Below are 20649 nucleotides of genomic sequence, written 5' to 3'. Positions count from 1 at the left end.
AGCGTGGGAGAGTCTTCGAGGGTGGCACATAGCGAGGCAGCCGGCGAGAGCAATAAGGGGGAGAGTGGAGGTGGGTGAAGGGGAGCAATAAGGGGGAGAGTAGAGGTGGGCATGCATCAGGTGAAAAGGAGGGAATTAAAGGAGACAATAACAAGGCGATAAGATGGGGATAAGATGTCTACAGTAGTTGGTAAGCAAGGCGATTCGGAGATACCAACTGTGATGTTCACTGAAGAAGCAAAGGAGATATTGGCAAAGCCTTACAAAAATGTCATTGTGATCAAAGTTCTTGGAAAAAACTTTAGCTATACGGCGATCACGCACAGGCTTAAAGAAGTCTGGAGAACCAAAGGAGGATATGAGGTACTAGATGTCGGTTTTGGCTATTTCTTAGTCAAGTTTGATCTCTTGGAGGATAGAGAAAAAGTTCTTCTTGGAGGACCGTGGATGATTACTGGTAGTTATGTTGCGGTTAAACCTTGGAGTTCTTCATTTAGACCTTGTGAAAACACCTTGGAATTCTTCATTTAAACCTTGTGAAAACACTTTTGGATCTACCATGGTTTGGATAAGAATCACAGGTTTAAACATTAACTATTATCAAGAGAGAACCATGAAAATGATTGCGTCAGCTGTTGGTAAACCGATCCGCATCGACTTAGCCACCAAGTCTGCGGAGAGGGGAAAGTATGCAAGAGCATGTGTGCAAATTAACTTGGGACTTCCAATCATAAAAAAGATTCAAGTTGATTATAGAATATGAGCAGTTGAATTTACTTTGTGAAAAATGTAGCTGCTTTGGGCATGTAATAAGAGAATGTGCGAAACGGAAAGTAGGAAACCATGGTGAAGGAGAAAAATTTGTCGTCACTATTTCCGGTGGATAACAACGAGGAAACGGCAGAAGGTAGTCAAAATCCAGTAAAAAATCAAAATTCAACTTTTGAATTTTGAATTAATGCCAAATCAATTCCAATTATGGAGAAGCATGGAGCAGCGGGTCTTGTGCATGATAATTTACAAGAATCACGCATGGAGAGGGATACTCAAGCAAAAGAGGGTGAATGGGTTACAGTTAGTAGAAAAGGCAAGGAAAAAGTGGGTAAAGGCCCCAATGTGGTGCCAAAAAAAGCAATGTAGCAATATGCTCCAATTTGGTGAGTAAGAAATTTTCTTGAGTCTAATAAAATGCATGTTGGATCCTCATCAAATGCAAAGGTGGAGCCTAAGGAAAAGAAAGATCTTTCATCCACGCTTGGCTCTTTGGGAACAACTCAGGTGGCTTTCAAGGATCAGAGTACTCCTTTTTTTTAAAGCAGGGCACAAAAGGCAGCGTCCTATTTCTCTTCAAAACTCACCTACTGAAGTATTGTCAACAGATTCTCGAGTACAAAAAGAGCTTGATAAAGCTAGTGCAACAACAAACTTGGAGAACCAACTTCAACAGAAGAATGATGGTTCTGCGACGCAAGTCCACCAGAAGACAATTGGAGATAGGGGTCCATCAACGTGAGGTAGAATGATTATAAATTCCAATTATTTAATTTATTTTTATGGATTGTGACCATTTAAATATTATTAATTGGAATGTAAGGGGCGTCAAATAAGATGTCTCGGGTGCACTGTAAGGAGTTAGTACGAAAATTTCAACCAACTTTTTTTATTTTGGTGGAAACTCATATTGGGTTTGAAACTATGAAAGAATTTTGGGGGAGATTAGGCTATTATCCTGTAGGGATTGTAGATGCTGTTGGACATAAGGGAGGAATTTGGTTCCTCTCTGCTAATTTAACATTTTCTTGTAAAATTCTTTGGGCTGTGAATCAATGTGTAACTTTGGAAATTGATGGTAGTGGACGAAGATGGATTTGCAGTGCGGTTTATGGCAGCCCTCAAGCCACTAATAGAGTAGAATTATGGAGTCATCTGCTTGATATTGGTTTGTACATTTAGGACCCATGGGTGGTGGTTGGGGATTTTAATGATATTTTGAGTGTTCATGAGGTGAAGGGGGGTAATTACTATTCGACCCGCAATAGTGTCTTTGCAAGTACTCTAGATTCTTGTGGTCTTTTTGATCTGACAACCTCTGGAAGACGGTTTACTTGGTTCCGTAAAATTCAAGGAAACAGAGAAATTACAAAGAGATTGGATAGAGCTTACTGTACTGCAGAATGGCGTCTTCTTTTTTCAGAAGCTTTTGTTGAAATTCTCAGCCATTCCCACTCTGATCATTGTCCCTACTTATTCAATGTCAAGGAGTTCCTATCAAGAAAGGAAACCGGCCTTTTAGATTCCAAGCGGCATGGGCAACGCATCCTGATTACAAGGTCATTGTTCAGAAATCTTGGAATAGTACAGACTTTGGCATCCATAGGAAGTTGTTGGGGTTTCAAGAAGCTTCGTTGGAATTCAACTCTACGGTCTTCGGCAATATTTTTATTAAAAAGAGGGAATTGGAGGCTTATTTGAATTGTATTCAACGGAAAATGGAAGCTGACGATGATCCGATTTTGAAGCACAAAGAGGAAGAATTGAGAGTTGAGTATAATCTAGTTTTGGCCCAGGAAGAATTGCTTTGGTACTAGAAGTCAAAAGATCAATGGGTTCGGTATGGTAATAGAAATACTAGCTTTTTCCATATGCAAACCATCATTAGAAGAAAATCTAACAAGGTTCATGGGTTGCTGGTCAGTGATGGGTCCTGGTCTAATGATCCGGAAGTTTTGCAAAGAGAGGTCGTTCATTTTTTCAAAAATTTTTTTTGCTCTACTGAGCCTGTTGAGGTTAATTGCATGGGAGAAATTCCTATGCCATCTCTTAGCCAGGATGCTTGTGATAATTTGTCTAAACCAGTAACAATGTTGGAGGTTAAAGAAGCTCTGGATAATATGAGCTCGTTCAAAACTCCTGGGCCGGATGGTTTTCAAGTTTTTTTCTTCAAGGAATATTGGGATGTGGTGGGTCATGAGGTGTGGCGTACTGTTCAGAAAGCATTTTTAGGGGAGACTTTAAGCCATTTTTTGTTGGAAACTTTGATTGTTCTTATCCCTAAATGCGACCCTCCAACTAGATTGAAGGATTTTCGGCCAATAAGCCCTTGTAATGTAATTTATAAGCTAGTGACTAAAGTGCTGGTTAATAGATTACGACCTTTTTTGGATGAGATTGTTAGCCCAACTCATGGAGGGTTTATACATGGTAGAAGAGCGCCTGATAATATTATTGTGGCCCAAGAAGTTCTTCACTTTCTTAAGCGGACAAAGTCTAGAAAAGGAGCTATGGCTTTTAAGATTGATTTAGAAAAGACTTACGATAGAGTTGATTGGAATTTTTTTAGCACACTCTTGAATCTTTTGGCTTTCCTTCTCTAATTATTCGGCTTGTAATGAATTGTTTTCAGGCTTCAAATCTTTCCATCCTTTGGAATGAGAATAGATTGGACAGCTTCCAGCCTCGCAGAAGGCTCAGACAAGGAGATCCAATTTCTCCTTATTTATTTATTTTGTGCATGGAGAGATTGGCGTGCTTCATTTCCAAACAAGTTGACAAGGGTATTTGGGATGGTGTGGCTGTTTCTAGAGGAGGACCTAGAGTTTCTCACTTGATGTTTGCAGATGACCTCCTCCTTTTTTGTAAAGCGAAGAAAAATCAAGTTCAGAATGTTGTGCACACCTTGGAGTTGTTCTGCAAAGCTTTAGGTATGAAGGTTAACATTGAAAAATCTAAAGCTATTTGTTCTAGAAATATCTCTAATAGAAGGAAGGAAATGTTGTCTGGTGTTTCTCATATTCCATTTACTAGTGACCTAGGCAAATACTTGGGGGTGAACCTTAATCATCCTCGAGCTGCTAGGTCTGTTTTTTCGGACTCTTTAGAGAAGATCAAGAATAGGCTGGCTAGTTGGAAAGGTCGGCTCCTTAACAGAGCAGGCAGGCTTTGCTTAATTAAATCTGTTGCTTCTTCTCTTCCTATTTATCAGATGTAAGTGACTCTTTTTCCTACTTCGGTTTGTCAAAAGATTGATTCTGTGCTTAGACAATTCTTGTGGAAGGGAAAGGTGAGGGAGCGTTGCTTAAATTATGTCAAGTGGAGCAAAGTTGTCACTCCAAGAAAATATGGAGGCTTGGGAATTAGAGATACCCAGTGTGTAAATTTTGTTTATTAGGAAAGCTTGTTTGGCAATTACTGCATAATAATGATAAGTTTTGGGTAAGAATTATGTTGGCAAAATATTTATCTGGGAGGTCTTGCTTTTCACCCAATTTTTCTAATAATGTTTCAAGCACTTGGCGAGCGATTTATAAGACAATAGAAAAGCTTCGTGATGGTTTTGATTGGTGTACAGGCAGGATATCTCAATCTTTTGGTATCATGCTTGGCAACCATGTGGAACGCTAGCTCCTTTGGTTCCTTTTGTGCACATCTCTGATTCTCACTTGAAGCTAGAAGATGTCTGGTACCATGGACATTGGCGGTGGGATATTCTTTGCACAATGATTTCGGAAGAAGTTAAAATTGATTTGATGCTCTTTGATCCTATCAAGCAGGCAGGAGATAAAACAGGTTGGTTTTGGACAAACTCAAATACTCTCACCTACTCGACTAAAAGCGGGTATGAATGGCTATTGAAGAAGAAATTTGGCTGGAACGATAATGAAAATTGGCTTTGGCTTTGGCGCTTGAGAATACCGAAGAAGATAAAGTGTCTGCTCTGGCTTTGTCTCAACAACGGAGTTCCCATAGCTAGTTACCGGTTTCAAAGAGGTCTTGCTACTTCTGATTTTTGTCAGCGATGTTATCTTGCTCTAGAGGATATTAACCACTGCTTTAGGACTTGCCAAAAAGCTCGTCAGATTTGGATTAGCTTAAATTTGGGAATGACCGCTGAGGACTCTAGTTTGAATTTTGTGTCTTGAATTCGTTCTAACCTCAACAAAAATGAGTTTCTCTTTGCAGCGGCCTTTTGGTGGATTTGGAGGGATAGGAACAATGACATCTTCCATCAAGATGATCCATGGAGTAAGGAGAAAATTGTTCACTTAGTTCAACATGCTGCTCGCGATTTCTCTAAGGTTGTTACCAACCAAAAACATATTATTCCTTTCTCTTTGCAATATAATTGGGAACCACCTCCAATAAATGTCTGTAAAGTGAACTGCGATGCAAGCGTTTTTGAAAATGGGCAATTAGCTGGCTTTAGATGTATTATTAGAGACAACATGGGAACTTGGATGAAAGGTTGTTCTGCTAGTATATCTCTTTCTAGTGTTCTCTCTTGTGAGTTTCATGCTATTTGAAGAGGGCTTGTTATGGCTTGGGATTGCGAGTGTAAAGAGGTCATATGTGAAACTGATAATCTTGATGCGTTTCTTCTTGTTTCGCGAGGCACAACCAGCATGATTACGAATGACTCTGATCTGCTTGACAAAATCAAAGAGATGCTTCAACGCAATTGGACAGCTACTTTAGTGCTCATTCAGCATACAACAAATAGAGCGGCTGATTTAATGGCTAAGACTGCTGCTTTAAACAAGCAGGTGTATCTAGAGTGGTTACAGCCCCCTAATAATTTAGACATTATTATTAGAGAGGAGTGCTACTCTTTCTCTTAGGTGTTTTTTCTTTGTGTTATGTTCAGTCACAAAAAAAAAATAAAAGAATTATGAGAAGTTGGAATAAAAAAAATAAGAAGATGATAACGAAGGAGAGGAATTTTGAGTTATACAAAATTTATCAAAAAATAACATTGAAAATTTTTTTTCTGTGACACCAATTTTTTGAGCTATACTGATTGGATTAAATTCTTGCCATAAACAAAAATAGCATCGAAATTTCATAATTTTAACATCAAAATTTTGTTACAAATACAGAACTGTTGCATTTTTTTTGCTTCTTATTATTCTTTTGATTTTTTTTTCTTTTACTCTTACATCTTCTTTTAGGAGTATTCTTCTCATAGTAGACTTAAATAAATATGTATACAATTTTATTTAGTTGAATGAATGTAGATTCACACTTATTGAATTGAATTCATGTTAGAAACAAAAATAACACTAAAATTTGTTTAAAGTGACACCGAAATTTCAATGTCAAAACTAAGATATCTATGTTATTATTAAGAAATTTCGGTATTTTTTTTTTTATAAATTTTACATAATTTAAATATTTTTCTTATCTTCTTTATTTTATTTTATTTTATTTTTTATAATTTTTTTGTTTTTCTCTTTATGATATGACGATGATGATAGAGGAAAAAAAGGAAAAAGAAAAAATTTAAAAAAAAAAAAAGGAGAAAGAAGGAGGTAGTGGCGAAGGCAGTAGTGGTAGTGATAACAATAACAAAAAAAATAAAAAAAAAAGAGAAAAAGAAGAAGTATATACAAAAGAGAAAAAAGAAGTATACGTGAATATGAAAACGTTTATATAATTTGGTTGTATAAATTAGGTCGTAGAGATTTTTGATAATTTATATGGACGTGTGTATGTTGAAGTTACAAGAGTTTTAAATAATTGAGTTGGCGATGGAATGTATTTGTAGAAATATGTCAGTGTTTCTACATTAAATTGTTTCGTGGATAAGATTGAAAATGATCTAGATTCACCTAAACACCAATAAAATAAAGATACATGAGGGGTAAGAGACAAAGACGTAATGATGTTTAGACCTACAAACGTGTATCTCTATTATAACAACTTTTATCAGTGGTATATCAACAATCGCAATCAAAAAGAGAGATATAAATCATATAATTTAGAAATTGTAGAAGGGCAATTAGTTTTGGCTAATAGTTTATAAGACTAATTCTGTTTTTGGCATGCTTTCTTTTCTATTCACTCCCTTTCTCACTTCTTCACTCTCGTCTTTCACCTTCACTCCTTCACTTCTTTTTCTTGCTCAATTCATCATTCACCTCAAATCCACATCAATGGCAAAACTGTTTTCAGATTTTGATAAGACGTTTTCCCTCTTTAATTTTGTGATTTTCGTTTTGAATACTAAAGTTGGGGAGCAGAACATTCTATCAATTTCTGGAGTAGCAGTATCGTTTTATCGGTTCTCAGTTTTTTACACATGCACAAAAAGAGTCTGGTATAATTTGCATCTTTATTACAAATTTATGAACAATTTGAAAAAACAAATATACACGCATAAATATTATATTTTGTATCTCTTTATATCAAAATAAAACATGCTACTATACGAAATTTTTGTTGCATTTTCTTTTTTGTTTATGTGGTTGGGTTTTCTGTTTGAAATTTACCTAAGATTTTGTAAATGTTAGACCAAAAATATTATTGAACACTTAACTAGAATTTTCTTTGTAAGAGAATTAAAAACAATCCATAACAATATCTAATCTAACAATTTACACCAAAAATAGAGGTGCCACACGGCTTCAAAGAATACCCTGGCTTTACTCTTAAAAAGAAGAACAATTAAAAAATATAAATAAATAAACTGATTACCCTCAAAATTAAAAGAGCTTAATTTTCTTTTCTGCTAACACTCATAAAAAAATAAAAAATAAAAAAGAACATAGTGTATTATTGTTTCATATACGCTAGCTGAAATAAATAATACGACATGACCACTAAATATTATCATTTTTCACCAATATTTGACCAGTAATAATTTGTATCTATATTTACATACAAAAAATATATAATTTACACATATGAATCAATATAATTTGTATCTATATTTTTTAGAATTTATATACATGAATTAATAAAATTTATTTATAAAAAATAATTTAATATTTATAATGGCCAAATAATAACCAAAAATATTAAAACTTAGTGACTCCTAAGAGTTTCTCAGCTGAAATAGAACATGAACCACTAAAGATCTCACAACTAAACAAAGCAATCAAATCACAATATTAACCAAGAAAAATATACACAAAAGCCACACATATATTCTGGCCAAAGAGGGAAGGAAAAACGTACAAAAATGTATGTGCAACATTGCCCTACTAACAAAACCAAACACCTAAAGGAAAACTAACTTTTGAACTTTGAAGCCATGTTTGGAAGCATCAAAATCTACTTTAACTCCCCTTAGTATGCTACAGCTCAAAACTCATAAAACTACTAAACTCAAATGCCTCAACCCATTCCTCATTTATATACACATAGGTTGTGTTTGCTAAGTATCTTAAGATAACAATTCAAGAACAGTCTCATAAGATGATTACCAAACAAAGCCTTAATTCCCTATCTACAAAAACAATCTACACCCTTTCCTACTCCACTATTGCATATGAACACAGAATCTACACACAACCCACCTTTTGTGTGAGTGCAATCAATCTGAGTCAATGAAAATTTGATCTTCATCAAGTCATTGGAATCCTTAGAAACAAAGGTTCCGGCATGGTAGAGGATCCATTGCCCTTGATTATCCAAATGGCTTTGGGACACGACGTGGCCACCGGAAGTTGTTAGCTGGAATTTTACAGGTTTGATGTCCCAACCATGGATGTGCTCGGAGTTACAAACTCGACGGCCGAGCCTCTTGGATGACTTGCCGAGCATAAGCCTGAAGAACACATTGTATGACCCGGGTGGAAATCGGAATTCAATATCTCCTTCCACTTCAAGCCACCAAATTTGATGAAGATATGCAATTGTATGGAATCTGTTTGGAGAAAAAAGAAAATATATATTAATGGGATTTCAACTTTGTCTTATTCTTCTAACACATGCAACTAATAACAAACCCAAATAAATAAACACATAATATTAATGCAAATCTTTTTTTGTGCCTTTAGTTCGGTGCTGAATTTTGCAAAACTTACCTTTTAAGTTAAACAGTAAATATTTAAGAATTTATTTTTATATTTTTAAATTAAATATTGACTTTTCTTTTTCTTTTTTTAACAAATTAGACAACAAATTTTAGGCACTATAGCAATCACTATAGGACAATTCATTTAGTCGATACAAAAGGTGGCAACACATAATTAAATAATAAAAAAAAGAGCCTAGTGCATAAACATCCCCCATTAACGCTAGATGCAAATTAAAAAAGGGGTTCGTGCAAGATTATAGACCCGGATTTCATGTGTTCTAGATTGAGCCTGTGGGAAAGTAAGTAGGACCAAAATTCTGAGGTAATCGTTCCAACTTTAGACATGTACTAGATTTTGACGTTGGATATTCTTAGATCTTAGTAAATTGGAGTTTGGGAAAGTGCCAATTTCTGAATCCTTGAACTTTTAGAGCCAGAAAGCGGGCCTAACACAGTGTAAAATGTGTGAAACCAATCCAGTAGTGAAAATTTTTCATACCAAGACCAAAAAAATAAAAAAAAAATAAAAAAAAACTAGGTAAAATGACCAATGAACAAAATCAAAGAATAAAAGGAGTTTCACTTACAATAATCTCTCACCTTGACTCCTCTGTAGAAATGTGACTCCAATATCTCCGATCATCTATTCCTGTAATCCTCAATGCTTTGGAAGAAATTGCCAAACAAACCCCACCGGTTTTCTTATCTAGCCAAATTTCCTACACCAAAAACAACATTATTTACACCAATCACTCATTAAAAAGCATGATGAAGTGGATCAAACAACCCCATAATGTCCTCCATCCTTTTTTGAGGTTAGATTAAGTGTTTATCAATAGGTCAAAAATTACATAGCTTCTCAAAACTCCATCTAATCAAAACCTATTCCTCATAATTTTATTAGAAGATTCAACCATATGACTTTAATCCCATACTACTTGTCGAATCAAACACTTATCATTAGTCATAACCCATAACTCAACCGTTGACTATTGACCTAACTTCATTTTCTTGTGAATTCCCAAACCTACATCAAACATAGTACTAAAACTTAAAAAAATCTAACCTTTGTTCCATTGTCAAACAAACTAGGCTTGCAGAGTCTTGCATACACATCCCTCTTCCCCAAATCTTCCATTGAAAAAGCATCATCATCATCATCTTCCAAAGCCTTCTCCATGATGAACCTATAATTCAAAGGCAACTTAGATTCCCATATGAAATCTGCCAAGGAAGCACCACGAAACGCTCTATTCAACCGTGCAAGCTTGCATATATCAAGAGGGTCCAAATACATTAACACCAATGCCACACAACTCTCTGGTATGTCCCCAAGTCTTGGCTTCAAGGAACCACCATCACCATCATCACAAACACACGATGACAAATTAGAACCCATACCAACACACAATAAAATATTCTCTTAGATCTCAATGACCCAGAAGCTGAATTCGCCTCAAAATTTGAGCTTGAACTTGAATTTGTAAACTTTGAGATAAAGGGGTAGAGAGAGAAGAGTCAATAGATAAACAACTCCAACATCATGAGACAAATACATGGAATTATTTTGACCAAAATATATACCAAATAAAGGGAAGAAGAATAAAGCAAGAAATTTTCAAAGGGTCATGAAAATTTTCACAGCTTGTAGAATTGAAATGGACAAAAAATAGAAAAGAGGGTGTGTCCTAGTTGTAGTTGGAGAATGGATAGGGAAACGACACGAACACACGATGATTCCTATGAACGACACGCATGTGTGTCAGAGTGGGTGCCGTTTTATGTTTACAGCTGATGATCTGGGACACTTTTGAGATCTAAGAATGGAAACTATGAGAATTTGGTGTTCTTATCCAAAGTACAAGCAATACTCGCGACTTTTACGCAGCTTTGTCAGATAAGTTGTCGCTGTCATTATCAATCATTATCACATTAATTACTCTATAGCCTTAGTTTTAGTAATACTTGTACAGGAGTGGATTCTCTCCCGAACAAAAAGTTAGATGGTGTTTAATATTTAATTTTTTTTATTATTTTCTTTTTTTTATATATTTTTAATTCTATTTATAAAATTAAAAATAAAAAATCACATTTTATTATTTTAAATATTTAAAAAATAGAAAAAATTTATTTCTGTAGTTGTACCAAATCATTCTTAAATGGTGGAGTAAATATCTATTTTATAAAAAGAGTTTCGAATTTTTTAGAAAAATAACAAAAGATAATTAATTATTAATAAAATTTTTATATTTAAAATTGTAAAAATTCATATGAAGTTAATAATAAAAAATAATTAAATAATTTAATAAATTTAATTAAATTATTATTTAATAATTATTAATTATTAAAAGATATCTGTGATTTAGAGAAGAGATAAAAGAGCGAGAAAAAAGAATTATAAGAAGACTAATACTTTAAATAGGTCTCCAAAGATTTGGTAGTTTGATAGATTTGTCTCTCAGAAAAATTAACTAGGTTTCAGACCCTAAGATTATTAGATATATGCCATATAGGTTTCCAAACCAAGTTGAACCGGTTAACACGACACCCTCTCTCCTATGTAGAGGTTGTAGGTGTGACGTGTCAGGTAAAACAACACGTATCTTGCTCAAGACACATTAGTCCCTGGACACATGGTTAGAACAACGCCAAATGACGCTGTCTCGAGGGAACAAATTCGTTCCCAAATTTGTTCCCTAGTTCTCAAAATTTCGATGTTCTAAAGTCAAATAGGTCCCCTAAAATTTTTGTTATAAGTCAAAAGTCTCTGAATTTATAGTATATATGTCAAATTGGTCCCCTTGAATTAAGCAACTAGAACCATAATTAGAATCAAATCATGATGAAATTATCCAAAGTATGTCAAAGTATGCAATCCCAAGCACATAAAATGACAAATCTCAAGTATAATTATAGTCAAACAATTAGAATTCATCAAATATCCTCATCTAGCATCTTGTTCTTTTGCAGAACTTTGATATCTTTATCTTTCATGAACTGGATGAATACCAGATTCCAAGTTAGCAGAAGTGGGATCATACTAATACATTGCCTTGTGGTCATGATAATTCAAGTCTAAGAAAAATTTGTATAGGTCAAAGAAACAGATCAAGTCAATGTCCATTGGGAGAAATTTTTTGACTTCTCCATTGATGTACACAAGCACCCCTTTGTTGTCTCTAACAAAAAGTTTCCCCACGGTGAAATACAGGTATTATGTCTTTATTAATCTAAATACCAAAAAATAAAATTCTGTCACAAGTTAACCAAGCAACCAACACAATACAACATCATAATAGAATAAAAATTTCAAATACCTACATTGTTTTTGTTATTATCAAATATCTATCCGTAACCACTTCACAACTCTCACTTAAGCTACACCTACAACATACTGTCTTTGATCTACCCTAAACATACATCACATGTACATTCATCATACTTTACTCTTTACTGCCAATTTAATACATCAAAAACTAACTTAACTTATCTCGAACAACGACGATATGCACGACACACCACCACCAAACAGTCCCTGTACACACTGTAAAGCACTATTACGAACTTGGATAAACGTTAATGGGGATGAAGAATATGAAGGGTTAGGTCGTAAAACTTAGGTGAGGGTTTGAGATACTTGTAATTTTACAAAGAGAAAGGGAGAGGATGCATTTTTTTTATGCAAGATACCCACTTAAATTCAGGAACCTTTTTGACTTATAACAAAAATTTTAGGGGACCTATTTGACTTTGTAACATCGATGTTTCGAGAACCAGAGAACAAATTTGGGGACGAATCTGTACCCTCAAAATGGCGTTGTTTGACATTGTCCCAAAAAGACGTCATTTTAGCCACGTGTCCAGGGACTAATGTGTCCTGAGCGCGACACATGTTGCTTTACCTGACACGTCACACCTACAACCTCCACGTAAGAGAGAGAGAGTGTCATGTTAATTGGTTCAACCTAACTTGGAGACCTATATGGCATATATCTAGTAATCTTGGGGATCTGGGACCTAGTTAATTTTTTTGGAGGATAAATCAGTCGGACTGCCAAATCTTTAGAGACCTATTTGAGGTATTACTCTTATAGGAATATGTGTTTGATTGAATTCTTATCACTAGTCTGTTACAAAACTTAAGTAAGATATTTATACTATGGAATGAGTCTTAACAACTTAACAGAAAGAACAGCTCAACAACTACTAATACTAACAAACTTGCAAACTCAGCATAGATACTTAACTAATACTATATTGCTTGTTCTAGTCTGATCTCCTAATATACCCCCTTAGACCAGAAGGTAGTAGTTTCACTTCTTCTTCTCTCCTATCATGTCCCCTCAAATCAGAGGGTGATGTCAGAACTCTAAGCTTTGGTCTGAAGTTAAGAAACAATGTCTGAGAAACGGATTTGATTAGAATATCTGTCAGCTGATCTTGGAATTGTACGTAAACTATATGTGTCAGCTTCTTCACAACTCGGCCTCTAACAAAGTGAAGATCAATTTAAAAATGTTTTGACTTGCTATGAAGCACAAGATTTCTTGTCATTAATACCATACTTTGATTGTCACAAAACAGAGTCGGCGTTGGTCCAGAAAGTATGTGCATTTCGTGAAGGATTCTCTGCAGCCAAATACAATTTGTCATTGCATCAGCTAGAGCCCGAAACTCGGCTTCAGTGCTCGAACGAGAAACTGCTGCTTGTTTCCTGCTGGACCAGCATATGAGATTCGTTCCAAGAAAAACACAGTAACATGTAGTAGATCACCTATCATCAATATCGTCTGCCTAATTTGAGTCACTGAATTCAGAGTTCTTGTGAAATTGCAGCCCCATGTCTAAGGTTCCAGCAAAATACTGCACTGTTCTTTTTATTGTATTCCAATGTTTGCTGGGAAGGATTTTGCATGTATTAAGAGACTTTATTGACAACAAATGTGATGTCGGGCTGAATGGTGGCATATTGGAGGCCTCTCACAATCGACCGATAGAGGGTAGGGTTCTCAAAAGACGAGTCACTGGTGGTAGTAAGCTTTAAGTTGCTCACCATGGGTGTTGGAATCGGTCTTGCCTCAGCCAACTTCGCTCTCTTTAAAAGGTCTTGTATGTATTTTGTTTGCCTGAGGGTGAGGTTGTGCACTACAAAAAATACGTTGAATACTGTCGAATTTACTGTCGGATTAACAGTGGCTATTACCGTCGAATTGATATGCAAATTTTGCGTTGGATACAAGCTAGATTTATGTTCGGACACTAAATTCGACGGTAATCAGTGACGTGAAATCTTATTTAAGTGTTGCCAACTTTATCTGCGGATCTTCCGTCAGAATCGGTCGTCAGTATGTCATTTTAGTGAAAACGTTATGTTTATGCAATTCGACAATAAATTTAGAGTAAAATTCGAACACAAACCCCAAAGAGCAGAGACAGAAGCATGATAATCATGATGATGATGCTGATGCATTATAGAAATTCCTTATGATTGTTGTTGTTGTTCATGGCCCCAACTATATTTGTGTCTTGGCATGTTTCTGTTACCACTTATTTTAACTCTGACACCATTGATGAACATCTCTATGAAGATGATGATGATCCTCCACCATCCTTCTCATCATTGATCTCCACCTAAACTTACCACATTTACCAAGCACATGTAATCAAAATCCTAATTTAAAAATATTGATTATATAATGAATATGTAACGAGTACATTATAAATTTATATGGTACTCGTAACATTTGGCAAGAAATTTTTAAATTTTATAAAATTGTTTATAATAATTACAAAAAATGTTTACAATAAAAATTTTAATTTTATAATAAAAAATTTATAAAGAAATCACTTTTCTAGTAAAATTGGTTTATATTAAATTAATTTATATACATTTAGTAGTCCTAATAAATCGGGTTAAGATAAATTGAATTACTTTAAAGTACTATTTTTTTTACTAAATAAATTTAAGTTAAAGTGATTTATTTAGTAATAGTGAAGCAATTTAAGTTAAAAATAATTTACTATAATTCCCTATTAAATTATTTTAATTTATATTGATTTATATAAAGACATTTTAAAAACGAAATTTAAAACGAAATAATTTGGTAATATTAAAAAAGAAACAATTTAAAAATGTGTTTTACCCTTAATTTATTATGTTTCATGATATTAACTACTTGTTATTATCAATTTGACAATTTGTCAAAAGCTCGTTCAAACACAATTCATAATTTGTGTCTTCTAATTAAAGGCTTGGTTCATTCTTTATGAAGAAAGGCTTAGTTCATTACTTCATTCTTATCCATTTGAATAAACAAATGAAGTACTTATCCAAATACTAGGTTTTATTGACCACTTCTTGCTAGATTTTCTCTTGATACTTCCATCAATCATAGAGCCAAGTAGTCTAATTATTTTTATTATATTTTTAAGACAACAATGCTTTAATTTTTAAAAGTTTGAAAATGGTCGATTTTTGGTTCCCCTCTTGCTACCCAACATGTGTCACACATAAAATAATTTCCCTTTCCACACCCACCCGGATTATATTATTTGCAAATAGCTTCTTGGTATACTTTTCTTATTTTATTTTATTTTCTAAAAAAAGTTTTGAATTCAGTAGTGAAAATCAATTCGTGAAGTTCATAACATACACAATGTTTTAACAAGTATTTACAAAAATTTTTACATATTACCTATTAAAAGAACTATCATAACAAAAAAAAAAAATTTAATTTACATTATTTTTTAAGATATATTTCAATCTTTTCATCAACGCCTTAATATAATTTTCTTTTATTTATGATATTCATTATATTAGAAATAACCATATATACTATGTATATATTAAAATTAGACATCAAATTAATTATTCATATAAAAATATATATTAAAATTTAAAATATATATTAATTAATTTTTATACTAACAATGATATATTGGCATCATAGATTCATAGTATTAATCAACAAGAATATAAGATTGATCGTTTTCTCCACTTGTATATGTACCCTCATGGATGCTGAGGTGTCCAATCATAAAATTAATAATGATTGATTATTGATCATTGTTTAATTTGTAGCTGAGTCGGATACACATAATGATGGCAACCCCATTTGGATTTGTTATTCTCAGGAGGCTGTTAGAAAAAAAAATATTAAATTAAAAAAATAAAATAATAAGTTTGATAGCAAGAAAGTAAATTATTATATTTCCGTGTTACCACTTTAATTAGCATTCATATTTAAAAAATTAACATCAAGGACTAAGATGTTTGGCTTATATTAACTATTTTCGGAGGAAAACAAGAGAAGGAACATAAACATTAATATATAAGTTATGGAAGCATCAAGGATCTATCATGTATTATTAATTTATTATGCACACCCAAATACAGAACATCAAATAATTTTTTTTTTTTCCATAGGAAGTAGTACGCTTTTTGAATTTTTATTTTTGTATTTTAGATTATGAGTAGTGAACTCTTTAAAGGTAATTTAAATTATGTGTTATACGTTGTTATGGATATTTACAAGATGTCAATAATATTTTTTTTATATAATTAAAATAATATTTTTTTACAAAATATCAAATATTTTATTTTTTAATAATTAAAATAATATTTTTTTATAAAAGGTCGGTAATATTTTATCTTTTGATAATTAAAAAATTTTTTTTTTATAAAATGTCAATGATATTTTATATTATTATTATTGTAGTATAAAATATTAAAATAATTAAATATTATCGTGTTTCACAATGAGATTATCTATATCTAAAAATTTTAACTTTTTTAATAGCCGGCACTATTTGATGTAATATATAAGGGAGTTTATGATAATATTATTATTGTATTTTAGTTCATAATATTATTAAATAATTTGATAAATTTAATGTGAATTTTTGTTTTAAACTATTTTTTTATTTAAAAAAGTTAAAAATATTAAATAATTTAATATTTTTCCTTTTTAAAATCAGTGTAGATGGAAAAATTATTCAAATATATTATTTTTTAGTAAATTTAAAAGCAAAAAATAATGGATTCTGTTTGTGTTTTCCATTTATATTTTGACAAATTAGATATGAAATTAAAGATTGGTATTCTACTAAACAAATAATGAAAATATTAATTTAATCATTATTAAATTAAGATAATAAAATTCATACATTATATAAATTATAAAATTAATAATAATTAAATTTTATATCAATGGCTAAAAGGACAGCCTATTAACTACGTTAATTATTTTTCTTTAAAACTATAAAAAATAAAATTTCAAAACATGCTAATTTGTTTGTTGTCTTTAATATATAATAAATATTTTTAATGAGCATTACATTTATTATTTTTTTTTCAAAATATATTAGCATTTGTCTTGTAATTTGTCTCTTGCAAAAATTTATTTTATGAAAAAAAAAATTTTCGTCTGATCTATCTCTTACAAAAAACCCATGATGAATTGATCCCACTGATTCCCACACTAATGTTTTATTGTTAATATTTTTTTTTCGTATCTATTTTGAATTCTATATGCCATTCCTGCCGGAATAACTTATACTATATGGTTCCATTTCGAATTCTCTAGAGAAGGAAGAAAAAATCAATATCTAATCATGTATCAACTCTCATCCGAGGCATATATCAATAAAAGACAAAAAAAAACGGTAAAATAGTTTGGCTAAAGACACAAGTGTCAAAATGCCATTATTTGAATGCTAAATAGCCAGGTAAAAAGTAAAAACAAGTTATATGTGCTAACTAGTACATTGAGCACAAGTTAACTTCATCAATAAAAAATTTTCAATTAATATATCTTCCTTTTATACCTCAAGCGTAACGATCTATCATATCAAAAACATTTCACTCTTTGTACCTACATAATGGCAATTTTATATATACAACAATAACAATAAAGCTTTGTTCTAAGTGAGGTCGATTACATAAATCAAATAATGTTATTGTGCTCTGTCATATATTATGTCTACAAAGATATCATTTACATGTAGATCTCATTTGACCACCTCATGGATGATCTTCTTAGGTTTTCATATGTCTTTCGCCCCTTGTCCATCTTCCATCTCATCCACCCTCCTGACTGGATGTTCTATCGATCTTCTTCTCACATGTCCAAACCATCTGAGACGCGATTCAACTAACCATCTTTTCAACAATGGGTGCTATTCCAACTCTCTCCCTTATATCTTCGTTTCTTATTTTATCCAATCGCGTATGACCACTCATCCATCTCAACATCTTCATCTCTACCACACTCAACTTATATTCGTGCTCCCCTTTAGCCGCCCAATACTCCGTACCATAAAGCATAGCCGGTCTTATAGCGGTGCAATAGAATTTACCCTTAAGTTTTAAAGGCACTTTTTTGTCGCATATAAAACCAGATGCACTCCGTCATTTTGACCAACCTTCTTGGATCCTATGATTTACATCCTATTCAATCTCTCCATTATCCTGTATGATGCACACAAGATACTTAAAACTTTTAACTTTTCGTAGGATGTTTTCTCCAATCTTCACCTCTATATTAAGGTTTTTCCTTCTCGGATTGAACTTACATTCCATATATTCCGTTTTGCTACGGCTTATGCGCAAACCATACACTTCTAGAGCTTCTCTCCATAAGTCAAACTTCTTATTTAGGTCTTCCTTTGACTCTCCCATAAGGACGATATCATCGGCAAAAAGCATGTACCATGGCACAAGCTCTTGGATGTTCTCTGAGTACTTCCAAGACTAATGTGAAAAGGTATGGACTTAAGGATGATCCCTGGTGTAATCCTATACCAATAGAAAATTCATCTGTCACACCACTTTGTATCTCTTTTCTCAATCTCCGTTCTATCACCATTTCCCATAACTTCATGGTATGACTCATAAGTTTGATTCCTCTATAGTTTTCGCAACTTTGTATATCCCCTTATTTTTGTAGATAGGTACCAAGGTGCTCTTTCTCCACTCATCAGGCATCTTCTTTGACCTTAAAATCTCATTAAAAAGCTTGGTTAACCAGTTGATGCCTTTTTCTCCAAGACCCTTCCAAACCTCAATCGGAATATTATCAGGTCCTACTGCCCTACTATTTTTCATCTGCTTTAGAGCCTCTTTTACCTCGAAGTCTCGAAACCTTTGATAGTAGTCAAAGTTTTGATCTTCTTCCCTTGTGCATAACCGACCAAGGCTCGGAAGAGTCTTCTGTCCCTCATTAAATAACTCGTAGAAGTAGCTCCTCCACCTTTCGTTAATCTTCTCCTCTTGAGCCAACACCTCTCCATCCTTATCCTTTATGCACTTAACATGATCCAAATCTCTCGTTCTTTTTTCACGGCTTTTTGCGATTCTATATATACATTTTTCTCTTTTTTTCGTGCCCAAAGACGGGTAGAGACCCTCATATGCTCTTGTTCTTTCTTCACTTACAACCACTTTTGTCTCTTTTTTAGCCGCCTTATATTTTTTCCAGTTATCTGCGTTGCGGCAATTATATATATATATAAATATATGTTAGTGACAATTCATGGTAAAAAAGAATCAAAGGTTATTTAACAAAAAGAAAAATTATATGAATGCTATCTGTCCATCAAAAAAGTTTTGAATAATAAAAAGTTGATCGGTTGAAATGAAATATGAGTGACGCCTAATATTTATATGATATGGATGGATAAAACACAATGATTATATAACTTAGAAAACGTTTCAGGTACGTCTGTGTATCTTATTGGCATTTTAATTCTTCAGTCTTTTTAGTATTGAGATTTATTGTTAAATATTGGAATGGTTCAGATCCTAGTAAGGTGGTTATTGTGAATATTAAGGTAGGAGGGTGTATGTTGTATTTTCCATCGACTAAGGCGTTACGGAGTAAGATTATGTAAAAATATTAAAATATCCATTGTGGGCTCAGTACAATGGCTTCGAGCAGAGTTGAATGAAGAGAGCAGTAGCCAAGCCGACTTAATAGGCCATCTGTAAAGTTTTGGGTTGAAACCATGGGAAATAGGCTAATTAATTATGTCCATGAGTATGAGAAAAAATTTATCTGTATGAATGAAAACGAAAAGCAAAACTTATGTCCATGAATGAAATTTAGTTCATCCAAGTTTTGGCTTAAGCTGTGTATTTTTTTTTTAAAATGAATCAGTTTGAGTTAGGTGGTTATAAATTTTTTTTTTTTGGAGTTGACGCAGGTGAAGTGAGAATTTATTTAAAATGCCAATTAAAAAAAGAGTAAGTACATATGGAAAAACACAACTAAAAAATATTGTTTCTGTTATTGTGAGTGAATATATTTAAGTAGAGTTTGATGTATGACAAAAAAAATTTCAAAAAGACCGTTAAAAACGATTTAATTGTTAAAAAGGATATTTAATTAAGGTTTAATTATTTTGTTGGTCTTTATAGTTTCGCGAAATTTTCAATTAGGTTCCTATACTTTTTTTCCTTTTAATTGACTCATTTCCTTTTAATTGACTCCTTGCACCAAATTTTTTTTTAATTGGGTCCCTACACTTTTTTTCCTTTTATTTAGGTCCCTATACCAATTCTTTTTTGTATAGTTGAGTCCCTATAAAATTAAGTCAATTACTACTAAAAAGGATTTAATTCAAAAAAAAATTAGTGTAGGGACTCAATTAAAAAAAAAAGTATAGGAACCTAATTGAAAATTTTACGAAACTATAGGGACCAACAGAATAATTAAACCATTAATTAATATCAAAATTATTAATAAAGACATATTTTTTTATAATATTTTAAAAAAAAAGCAGATTTTTTTATAAAAAATAAATATATCCTTAATTATCTTTTATTTATGTTTTATAATTTTGATGTTGATAAT

General features: G+C 32.7%; 2 protein-coding genes across 2 annotated transcripts; one reads left to right on the top strand and one right to left on the bottom strand.

The window, feature by feature from the left end:
- Positions 1 to 3703: 3703 nt before the first annotated feature.
- On the top strand, positions 3704 to 5300 carry LOC148573027 (uncharacterized). The gene is made up of 3 exons (XM_088505632.1): positions 3704 to 3984; positions 4349 to 4566; positions 4960 to 5300. The coding sequence occupies exons 1-3, from the start codon at positions 3704 to 3706 to the stop codon at positions 5298 to 5300; spliced, it is 840 nt and encodes a 279-aa protein (XP_088361758.1).
- A 2561-nt stretch (positions 5301 to 7861) lies between these two features.
- On the bottom strand, positions 7862 to 10670 carry LOC107624885 (F-box protein PP2-A13). The gene is made up of 3 exons (XM_016327360.3): positions 9864 to 10670; positions 9398 to 9516; positions 7862 to 8644 (listed from the first exon to the last, which is right to left on the bottom strand). Exons 1-3 carry the CDS (start codon positions 10194 to 10196, stop codon positions 8221 to 8223), a joined length of 876 nt encoding a protein of 291 aa, XP_016182846.1. The 5' UTR covers positions 10197 to 10670; the 3' UTR covers positions 7862 to 8220.
- Positions 10671 to 20649: the final 9979 nt, after the last annotated feature.

The sequence above is a fragment of the Arachis ipaensis genome, chromosome B2 (genome assembly GCF_059453495.1).
Source record: "Arachis ipaensis isolate K30076 ecotype BB chromosome B2, ASM5945349v1, whole genome shotgun sequence".
NCBI classification, from domain to species: Eukaryota; Viridiplantae; Streptophyta; class Magnoliopsida; order Fabales; family Fabaceae; genus Arachis; species Arachis ipaensis.
Note: the sequence above shows the minus strand (reverse complement) of the source record. Positions and strands in the feature narration are given on the sequence as shown.

What these genes read in the sequence shown, in the direction of transcription:
- LOC107624885 (XM_016327360.3), bottom strand. Translation starts at nt 10,196, where the DNA reads ATGGGTTCTAATTTGTCATCGTGTGTTTGTGATGATGGTGATGGTGGT. An exon ending in TGTTTGACAATGGAACAAAG is followed by an intron (nt 9,517 to 9,863) that starts GTTAGATTTTTT and finishes TTTTTGGTGTAG; the next exon opens with GAAATTTGGCTAGATAAGAA. An exon ending in ATTTCTACAGAGGAGTCAAG is followed by an intron (nt 8,645 to 9,397) that starts GTGAGAGATTAT and finishes TTCTCCAAACAG; the next exon opens with ATTCCATACAATTGCATATC.
- LOC148573027 (XM_088505632.1), top strand. Translation starts at nt 3,704, where the DNA reads ATGAAGGTTAACATTGAAAAATCTAAAGCTATTTGTTCTAGAAATATC. An exon ending in TCTCTTCCTATTTATCAGAT is followed by an intron (nt 3,985 to 4,348) that starts GTAAGTGACTCT and finishes ATTGGTGTACAG; the next exon opens with GCAGGATATCTCAATCTTTT. An exon ending in GCAGGCAGGAGATAAAACAG is followed by an intron (nt 4,567 to 4,959) that starts GTTGGTTTTGGA and finishes TTCTCTTTGCAG; the next exon opens with CGGCCTTTTGGTGGATTTGG.